This window comes from Apteryx rowi, unplaced genomic scaffold (assembly GCF_003343035.1).
Source record: "Apteryx rowi isolate R43461 unplaced genomic scaffold, aptRow1 scaffold_692, whole genome shotgun sequence".
In the NCBI taxonomy this organism is placed as follows: domain Eukaryota; kingdom Metazoa; phylum Chordata; class Aves; order Apterygiformes; family Apterygidae; genus Apteryx; species Apteryx rowi.
In genome coordinates, this window is record NW_020450974.1 from 382,415 (window position 1) to 393,115 (window position 10,701).

At 42.6% G+C, this 10,701-nt stretch overlaps 1 protein-coding gene across 2 annotated transcripts; it reads right to left on the reverse strand.

Moving 5' to 3' along the window:
• Window positions 1–1,808: 1,808 nt before the first annotated feature.
• Window positions 1,809–10,433, reverse strand: SRD5A3 (steroid 5 alpha-reductase 3). Of its 2 annotated transcripts, XM_026086423.1 has the most exons (6): window positions 10,214–10,433; window positions 8,335–8,373; window positions 5,605–5,756; window positions 4,983–5,177; window positions 3,611–3,733; window positions 1,809–3,068 (listed from the first exon to the last, which is right to left on the reverse strand). In XM_026086423.1, exons 1-6 carry the CDS (start codon window positions 10,411–10,413, stop codon window positions 2,809–2,811), a joined length of 969 nt encoding a protein of 322 aa, XP_025942208.1. In that variant the 5' UTR covers window positions 10,414–10,433; the 3' UTR covers window positions 1,809–2,808. The 2 variants fall into 2 exon arrangements, with proteins under 2 accessions (XP_025942208.1, XP_025942209.1); XM_026086424.1 differs by lacking the exon at window positions 8,335–8,373.
• Between the last annotated feature and the right edge of the window lie 268 nt (window positions 10,434–10,701).

Below are 10,701 nucleotides of genomic sequence, written 5' to 3' on the forward strand. Positions count from 1 at the left end.
CCCAACGGCTTCCTGCAACGGCCCACACGGCGCCCGGGCGCGGGGGGCGTGGCTGTTCCCGCGCCCGCCCCTGATTGGCTGCAGCGCCCACTGACGGGGCACCCCCGCCGCCATGTCCGCCGCAGCCCCGCCCCCACGGCGAGTGAGCCCGCTCGCGGGAAGGCGGTCACGTGAGGCGAGGCCCCACGTGTCCCTGGCGGGGGCGGAGCCCCTGCCACGCCCCCGCGCTGCCCGGCTTTAACGGGCCGGCGAGGGAGCGTGGCGGTTGGCTGCAGGCACCGGCGCCGAGGGCGCGTCAGAGCCGCGGCGAGCTCGGAGCCTAAAGCCCCGAATCCCGTGTTCCGCCCGCCGCTGCGGGCACGCGGGCTCCGTGGGGAGGGAAGGGAAAACATAAATTCGGGTATTAATGTCTAGCCGTGAATTTCCTTCTGTGGTTCTCGCCGGAGTCTTAACAAAGCTGGCAGGCGGGCTTCGCGCCTTTTATGGAGCAGCAGGCAAGCCCAGCAAGTGCACCTACGCTGGGCCAGGAGGCGAGTCTGGCTGCTGCGAATTTGAGTTGCCTGAGGGTAGAGAAAGCATATTGAAGAGTTAAAAGCACAATTGTGTAAGAAGGAAAAAACTGCCTAGGAATTAAGTAAAGCATGGACACGCAGCCCAAATGATACGCACTGTGCACATCCAGATTTCTAGAAGTGCAAGTATCAGAAACAGTGTTTTTCAGCAGACTTGACAGATTGTGTAACCCGAGAAATGCTGTATATGCTCATGCTTTCCCTGTGGGCAAAGTTAGGAATGCGCTCTCTGAGATGCACCTGTATTTGTACAGCACTCCCAAGAGGTATCTGCTTCAAGCAGTTTTCAACCAAATGTCTTGACAGAATCAGTGACAGCAATTAACAGTCTAGTAAACAGGACAAAGGATGCTGGTAAAAGGTGAGATGCTTTGAAGCAGGCTTAAGGGGCCTCCTGAGGATCAGGGAAAAAAAAAGGCAAAAAAAAAAAAAAGGCAGCAATCAACCCCCTTATATGGTACCAAGAAAGGGTTATGTTCCACAGTGAACTAAAGCTATAGAATTCTTGATAAAAAGAGGTTTGAGAGCCACAAGAGGAACATTTCATGCAAACTGTTTTGTAAACACTTCTCAAATTAAAAAATATATATATACATACACACAAAATGGAAATAGAAGGTACCATAGCCTTTTTAATTAGATATTCCATAATACAAGATATACTTCAATATCTAAATTCTTCTCATATACAAAAGAATGGTTAAATACATGCATGTAAGTAGAAAACAAGCTGAAACACCAACATCCATATGCTGTATCAGGCAAACTGATCATTCGCTCCAGTATCATGAGAAGGACCAAAATGTTCACTGGTAAATGCAAAAGACTCCTGGGCTAAGTGATATAATCTTCCCAGCAAAGAATTTCTTTACAACACTTAACAGCTAGAATCACAGAATTGCTGAAGTTGGAAGGGACCTCTGGAGATCATCTAGTCCAACCCCCCTGCTCAAGCAGGGTCACCTAGAGCACATTGCATAGGATCGCGTCCAGGCGGGTTTCCAGAGAAGGAGACTCCACAACCTCTCTGGGCAACCTGTTCCAGTGCTCTGTCACCCTCACAGTGAAAAAGTTTTTCCTCATGTTCAGATGGAATTGTCTGTGTTTCAGTTTGTGCCCGTTGCCTCGCGTCCTGTCGCTGGGCACCACTGAAAAGAGTCTGGTCCCATCCTCTTGACACCTTCCCTTCAGATACTTGTACACATTGATAAGATCTCCTCTCAGCCTTCTCTTCTCCAAGCTAAACAGGCCCAGCTCTCTCAGCCTTTCCTCATGAGAGATGCTCCAGGCCCCTAATCATCTTTGTAGCCCTTTTTTGTGGATTTGTGGATGTCAAGTTTGCTAGTTGTTTCTATGTGTTTTATTCCCTGGTATTTTGTTACATCTGCTCTCACAGGTTATTTAAAAAACAGTGTAGCCACATGGTTACTGTCATCATGCATAACTGCCCTTTGTAACACACGAGGGATTCCAATAACCTTAAATAAGTATGACCGAATTATAACTGAGAATATTATTCTTCTGCAAATTCTCTACCATTCTCTACTATTTTCTTCTCTCTAGAAAGAGAACCTTCCATGATTTTCCAAGTTCAAGAATAAACAAGAAGTTCCACCAATGAATACTGACTTTTATGCATAAGAGATAATGCAGAGGATTGGTCTGTTGTTTATCTCTACTGCTGAGAATGAGTCATTCCTCCATCACAGCTCTCTTCACCTTTTTTGTGCTTGCAGTTAAGAACAGCCACTACTTTATAATTATCAACAGCGAGGCACAGAAAGACAGTATACAATTTGCCTCCATCTGAAGTGATCCAACGAAAAGAGAATAGAAAAAATATGCTTAAATATTAGACAAGACATGAAATACAGTAGTTCAAATGATTCCCTGCATCCTCCTTTCCCTATCCAGATTTCATGTATACATATTTTGGCTTGCTGCGTAASAGAAGTGTTTTACTTAAAGTGTGATTATAAAATAAAAGCCTGTTAGCATCTCTTCAGTTTTAAGGTCTTCAGTATCTTTTGACCTTTGCTTAGCTTGTATGATATGGGGAGACCTTACGTTTCCCTACATGAGTAACACAGATGAGATTATCATTAAAGCCATGAATTTCTACGCTAGAATTAGAGAAAATGTGTTAATTTATCTTGGCTTTAGTAAAACATCAATCTCTTGTTCCCTTATTGAAAAGGTTTCCCAGCTTATACTAAAGATATTTAAAAGAAATATTCTAGAAAACAAATGGTATAAATGCTTTTCGATGTTTTGGGTAGGAGCTAAATCTGTTCTGATAGAACTCATGACACAAAACAGCAGTCAGTGCCTGGCTAAAAAGAACGTACATCACTACAAACCACCATGTCACATTGTGAAATCCAAGTGTGATGGCCATAGATACATATATGAGGAGTTCTGCAAAATAATGAGGGCAAGAAACTCTCTCAAACCAGTCTCCAAAAGGTATACTGTGGCTCAGATTTACGACCTTTCCTGCAAGCAAATGGAAAGATAAGTTAGTTCAGAATAGCATGCGCTGCAAACTTTTCTATCTATAATTACAGAACAGCATCCTCATTAAAGTTATCATCATCTACCTCCATCTGATTTGGCAGCTTTGCACTTCTTAATAAAGACACCAGCTTTGGCTGTGTGCGTAAATACAGATCAAGGAAATTATTTTTAGTCCACATAGAGAAGAAGTGAGTTCTCAACAGAGGAGTGACATAAGTTCTAAGAATTACTGCTCGTCTTTGGGATACTGGAAGCTAGACTTTTATTTTTATATATAAAGTTCTGTAAAACTATAAATACACAAACACACAGACACACGCACACTCTGCATTCAGTCATCTAATCTCTTTTCCGAATAGACTCATTTAACCCACTGAAAGTCTTACAGAGAGTTAAACTTCAGTAACTGAAAAATACAAGTGTTTTAAGGTATTAGAGGCTACAGAAGCCTACTGCAACAGCCATTTTTAAAACTGGAAAATTTACTTAAGTAAATGGTTCACAGTAATGAAACACTTTACCTGATTTGCTTTTTCTAAGATTAGCTAGAATCACAAGACATCTGTGTTGGTGAAGCGAGGCCCAAATGTACATCACAATTCCTATGATGTGATACCAGCAGATCTGCACAGAAAGTTCTTCTCCTGAATTAAATATGTTTCATTAACAAAAGGGCCAGAAAATACCCTCCCAAGCATCATCCCAAAACACTGTACATATACTATAAATCTTACTGCCTTAAAACTTCTACTAACGAGTATCTAATCCTTTGAAAGATGCTTTTAAATTGTGTGACTTAAATGCTTAACTGATAGTTCTTTTCCTTTAACCACTCTATATAAAAAAGTCAAATATTTAGCTACCAATCCAGTAGTTTGAGGTACACTATGAAGTATAACTGATACCTGATTGATAGTCTAAGACCTCAATATTCAACGTTTATAACATTTATCATCCTAATAAAAGATGCTGTCATGTCTCAGGTGAACATATAATTACACAACTGTTTATCTTGTTCACAGTAAGAGATATGTGTGCGCGCACGCGCACACACGCACACTGAACCACTTTGGTGGTTCAAGAAAACGTATGTTGGAATCCATCCTTAATACAAAGTCAATAAATAACATCTCTGAGAATCTACAAAATGAAGAAAGGAGAAAGCAGGCCCAGATTAAAAAAAAAAAGGCTTTATCTACACACAGGACATCTGAAGCTTGTTTTAAACATCACTGTAGAATATTAGAGCTGATGTAAGATGCTTGGAGGTGGTTAAAAACTTCACTAAAATTACATACTTAGTAATGACCTTCTCAAAAAAAAAAAAAAAAAAAAATCAATCATGGGAGAAGTGCTACAACCAGTTGAAATGTTTCAGCTCACAGTTCATCTGTGCAGAAGAGAAATAGCAGCTTTATGAGACACAGTGAAATGCGTTGGCAGAAAGACATCATGAAAAAAACTGAACCTCCAGTTTAAGAGCTGGAGTTGTATACTCCACAGTACACTCCAGTGAGAACTGGAATATTTGAGAAACGGTACCTATTACTTCCCTTCACAAAGCAGAAGTATCTCAATGGCAAAACTGATCTGTAAGGATCCTGAAAGTATCTAGGGTGGTATGTTTTTCTGGGAACAATGGTGGTAATTAATATAAAATTATATATACGTGTGTATTTTTGCCTATATCAGGAGTGCAGGGAAACACTCCTGGGTCATTATATGATATACTGAAATTTAGTTAATTTGAACTATGCCAGTAAGTATTTTTGTATCTCATCAATTAACATACCTGTCACACAAGCCCTCTACAAAACCACATGAACCATCTGCTATGATGGAAACAAATGGGAGCAAAAATGTATCTTTGATAATAACTAAGTAGGCACTTACCACTCCTGAAATTAGAAGGCACTTGACATAGCACAGTTAAGCCAACAGCAATGTAGTAACCAAGTCCAAAGCAATACTGCACGATATGAAGGACGCCATTGGAAAATACACTGGTACAGAGGCATTCTGCAAGTCTTCGAAAGCTGTGCAGCCAAAGGAGCAGGAGGACCAAGAGTGCCGAGAAGCATTCACTTTCTACTTGCAGATAAAAATAGTGACTTAGGGACAGATAGGTACAAATCTAACATCACCAGTGCTCCAAAAGGGCTAATTTTCCCCCTTCTCACAGCAAAATCTTACCCGAATTTTACCCCATGTTTACCCGCTGGGAAAAACATGTATATCTGAGACACTGCTGACCACAGTGACTGAACAAGACTACTTCTAGAAGGTGCTAATGGCCCTGTCTACTAAAGCACTGCTGGAAGTTATTGTATTCATAAATGAGAATGATTTCAACCTTGAATAGTGACAAAGGGAGTTGGTATTTCTGGAAGGTCATTTGGAGCCTAGTTTAGGAGTAGCTGATGAAGTAGCCCATGAAGAATACAAACTCAGCAAAGGATGGCGGTGCTGCTTTCTCATATTCATATGGCTGCTTCATGGTATCTGGAATACCTGCCTATGTCCTCGTTCTGTGAAGCTCTGCTAAGAGCATGGTGCAGGTGCTGAAGCCATGATGAGAGAGATCCTCTTAGGAAGCGAGCTTGGATAAGCCAGATCAGCAGAAAGCCATTCCAGAGCACAGAAACAACATAAAAGTGAGTAAACCACCTGTGGGAGCAAAAAGTGGCTTCATTAATTTACTGTTTTCATCATTTTTTAGTTGGAAATATAGCTACAGGACATGCTTATCTGATGGGGAGAAGAATCCCTTTTGGCCCATGCATCAATGATTAGAGAAATAGGCACTCCAGTTGTACCAAGTAGCAACAACCCTAACACCTTCTTTCCCAGTGAAATGGTATCTGGGACAACAAGCAGCATACCTCTGACTTAGCTTACCTTACTAACAGTAACTGCACTAAAGAGGAGAAAGTAGTAACCACACATAATAAAGGTATTATTTAATGCTTACAAATAATTACAGTGTACGTAGCTTTTTCTTTGCAATTCATACAACTGAAAAGCACATCTGAAACAATTTTTATGGGCATTTGCATGCTGTTGCCCCTAGCAGCATTCCCACTTTCTTCAGTTCTAGTGAATGTATTACATTATGTATTTAAAGTTTACGAATGACAAATGCAAATGGTAAAAGTAACCCAGACATAATTACTCAGGCTGTGTGCTAAAATATCTCACCCCTTTGGAAATTCAAGATCTGCAAGAATCATACAGAAAACAGGACAGATCATCAATATTTCCTGATGATTACAAGGCAAGACTAGATGCTCTTTTGTTTTGAAGAAAAAGAACTCCCAGCCCCATTATGCATTTATAAAAGTGCATTACACATCATTAAAAGATACTATGATCAAGATAGATAACTGGATGGAATTAAAGAGCCTATAGTAACCAGCTCAGACTAGGTGATACGATATTTCCTTTTGCTCCTAAAATCTCTGTGACTATGAACAAAAATCAGGATCTCTAGCAGCACCTGTGAAGAGATGAATACATATGGTGGAAGATGCTCACAGCCTTCTGCTGACAATATAACTCCATCAGTGCAAAACTAGGATACAACTGTATAGCCAAAGAGGATTGTTTCTCTAGAACATGCGTGTTCGCAAAAAAAGCCTGTACATTTTGTATTTGCCATAGAAAACTTGTATTTTGGGGGAGTGTAAGGAGGAAGAGGACAACACCCTCAATTAGTGAAACAAAACAAAACGACTCCCTCAGAGTAGCTCAGGTCCCTCTCAGCAGCAATGCAGAGGCCAAGCCAGAAACACGGAAACTAACAAGCTTCCTTGAACACACTAAAACTACTTGACCTGTAGCAGCTGGCAGCCCCTTCAGGTGGGTAACAACTTCTCAGTTCCCTCTCCTAATAAGCAAACAGGAACTGCAAGGTTTGCTCTGCTGATTTGCAATAGTTCAGCTAAAATTAACCCTCCGCCATTTTCCACTTAAAAGACAAAGAGAATTTGTATATTGATAAAACCATATCTCCACTTCCAAGTTTCAAGTTCCCTGCTATCCTGTTACTTGGTAGGCTTCTGTCTCATCACTTGCTAGGGAACTTTCCCCAAGCATGTTGCTTTTTGTTGCCAGCAAACAAACTCTGCCAGCTAAGCTGAAAAGTGCCCTGCAAGCTTTTAAAAATCCCACCTATGCAGGGGATGTATCTGACAGAGAGCAATCCAACACTACAGTAAGTACATGTGTCATCCCTCAAGGAGAGGAGTGTTCAATATTTGCCAGACCAACCTGAAATGAATTATAATATTATACAAGATGGAATGGCAAAGTTGAAAACAAGTCTAGGCTAGTGAAAATACAATGCTTGTTTGGAAAAAAGATACAGATAAATGGAAATACAAAATGCCTCAACAGCTACCTTCAGGATGTTCTGTATTCTTTCAGCAGATAGTGTTGACTACTCTAGTAACAGAATCATTTTGCAGATGTTGAGTTCTCAAGACCAATTCACTGTAAAAGCCACATTCTCCAGACACCATCTTCCCTAAGAAGGGGTGGTAGGAAACTTCTGTTGGAGAAAGGTCTATTCAAATGAGAACCCACCTCAAGAATGTGTCATTTGCAATGCATTGCAATTAAAGACAAAGCCTTTACAAACCCTTCTTTTCACTGAGGATACCAGAGTTTAAATGGATCCCTGGGAATCTCCTGTAACCACAAGCTTGATAACCAAGATACCACATTATAACCTTTCCATGAATAATATGCTGCGTTAAGTAACTTTTTTTTAACATGTGGCTTGAAAGCTACACATGTAAAACGTTAGTGATAAGCAGAATATGGCCTACTGTTATCTTTACAGGCTAGATCATTAAATTGGGGACGATCACATTTTCTGGGTCAAGTAGCATCCCAGGTCTTCATAGCAATTTGGTTGTTTCAGTGACTATTTTAGCAAAAGAGAAACAACATTTGTTTTGCGTTATTAGAGACTGTTTATGCAGGGTCCAGCTAGTTATACTAGCTTTCTGTTATTAGCATCCTATGCTGCATTTTAAAAAATAAACTTTGGAGGAAGATGATGAAGATGGAAAACGGATTTAAGAAAGCAAACCCACAGTATTTTTGCATAGTAGTATTTATACTCAGGAGTCCACCTTCTCAGCTCCCTGATCTAGTCTTGCAGGAAAGTTTGTTTTACAGGTACTGGGCAGGACTGGGATTCAAGAGATTAGGCTTTTATTCCAACTTTGGGGATACAGACTCTGTGTGACTGAAGTTTCTTTGTTCCTCAGTTCCCCATCTGTAAAAACAGAATAACACTTTGTCAAAAAAAATTGAGGCTAACTGTGCAAGTTTGTTAGATGCCATTTAAAAATAGAAAGAGACAGAGAGTAAGTATATAATACTTCAGAATCATTCATTTGGTCCTGGAGATTACAAGTCTAATTTGAAACACTATTTTATACATCTTCCAGTTCAAAGTACTTTCCAACAAACTTCATATTATTACAACATGCTCCTTTTAACAGCCAATTTGTCAACATGCTCTGCTATACAGTGAAGAATTTTGAGAACCTTACAGAAAATCATTCTGTCTCACAGGAACCAAACACTTAACCATATTATAATTTCAGTGGGTAGCTTCCCAGTAGGTCTGAAAAGGACACAAATAAACTTGTGTTTCTAATAATACACTGAGTATTAATAATCTATGTTGCATATGCTCTTTATTTTCTACATTTTATCCTGTTTAAATCATTGAAACCTTTTTTCTCCTACTGTAGCATAAGAATACATGATACTTCCCTACCACGAGCACTTAATAAATATTCAAGAAGTAATATCTCAGCAATATAGGCTATTTCAACTATTCTTCAGATACAGAAATCACAGCACTTAAYTGCCTCACATAGAGTCACACAGTATACCGGTCTATATCCCTAAGTCCGTGCTCTATTCTTCCTGCACAGGCACAATGCTCCAGTGTTTTGGTTGTCCACAGCACTTAAGGTTGGTTTAACTCTCCTTTTAATGTGATATGTAACTAACAAATGGTGTGATTTTCATATAAAGTATTTCAATACTAAAACAGCATTATTAATAATTCTGCTTGTAAGAGTCCATCTTACAAATTATATGCATACATTTAATTTTGACTTGCTCCATTAAAGCAGTGTGACTTTCATTGCAACCAAATAACACACCATTGCAACCAAATAACACACACAGGCTCTGATTTTCAAAATGAATATAAAATAAAATCTTGAAATTAAAAGGCTAAGAAACAACATTCCCATGACTTTCAATCAAAGCAGTATACCACTGCTTTGTTTTGGACTTTTTTGCTTAAAAGGTAGTATGTACAAGAGAAACTAAAAGACACTGAACCTGAACTCATGATGTAAGAAGATACCTTCCTCTTTTTTTTTTTCTGAAGTGAGAAATCCCCGATTTGCTTGAGGACGCACATTCACTAGCTCTCGCACCTCAAAAGGATAAAAAGGGAGGAAGAAAGGGATTCACCCGCCTGCTTAATAAAACTGTTGGCTGAACTAAAAGACCCACTCCATTTTTCTAATAAACTCACTGAAAACTGACCCATCAACACCCACCGTTTTTCAACTCCGATACCCCCCTTTTCCTTCAGCAAGTCCAGTGAAAGATTATGCTTGATATTATGCATCTCTATTTTTAAGGTAAAAAATGACCTGACTTTTTTTTGGTCCCCAAACTGCTGCCACTCAAAGCCTCCGTATACACCATAAAGCAGCCGGCAAGCTCAGTCAGAGCACCCCCCCCCCCCCCGCTTCCCCGCGGCCGGCTGTCGCCGCCAGCCCGAGGGCAGCCGCCGCGCCGGGGGGGAGGAGGGAGGCGGGCGCTGCGCCGCAGGGCCTCGGCTCCGCGCTGCCCGCGGCCCCAAGTCTCCGTCCCTCGGTACCGCACAGCGGAGAAGCCCTTTCCCTGGAGCCAGGCTTATTAGGAAGAATACAGCAGCGTGCTGTTAGCAACAGCGATACGGCGCCGGCCGCAGCGGAGCAGCCACTCGCGCGCGCTTTCGAACCCGGAGGCGGTTAACGGCTGCCGCCCGGCCGTTAAACACCCGCACCGCGCGGCCGTGAGGGACGCCCGCCCCCCGTCACCTTTTGGGCACATCGAAGAGCCGGAGCCAGGCGGGCCGCTGCTCGCAGTCGCTCTTGGTCTTCCCATAGCGGATGAGATCCTGGAAGAAGCCGACACCGCCGCCAGACCGCCGCGCCTGGGCCTGCGCCTGCTCCAGCAGCAGCGCCGCCAGGAAGGCGGCGGCCAGCAGCGCCCACAGGAGCCCCAGCACTGCCGGCATCGCCCGGCACCAGTCGCCTGCGCGGAGCAGCCGCCTCGACGCCAGGCCCGCCCCGCGCAGGGCGCCTGGGGGCCGGGCCGGGCCCGCCAAACGCCGGCGGCCTTCGCCTCTCAGGGCTGCCCGCCCACACCCGCGTGCGGCGGCCGCGGCAAGGCTTTCCCTCCCCCCGCCCTTTGGTGGGAAAAAAGGCCCGACAAAAGCAGTACTAAAATTACCCCGCGGGATCCCCGGCCCAGGGGCCGCCGCGCAGCGGGTGCCTGCCAGGTGAAGCGTGTGAGGCGGGCAGCG

What these genes read in the sequence shown, in the direction of transcription:
- SRD5A3 (XM_026086423.1), bottom strand. Translation starts at nt 10,413, where the DNA reads ATGCCGGCAGTGCTGGGGCTCCTGTGGGCGCTGCTGGCCGCCGCCTTC. An exon ending in CTCTTCGATGTGCCCAAAAG is followed by an intron (nt 8,374 to 10,213) that starts GTGACGGGGGGC and finishes CTGTTTTTACAG; the next exon opens with ATGGGGAACTGAGGAACAAA. An exon ending in TTCACAGAACGAGGACATAG is followed by an intron (nt 5,178 to 5,604) that starts GCAGGTATTCCA and finishes ATCTGCAAGTAG; the next exon opens with AAAGTGAATGCTTCTCGGCA.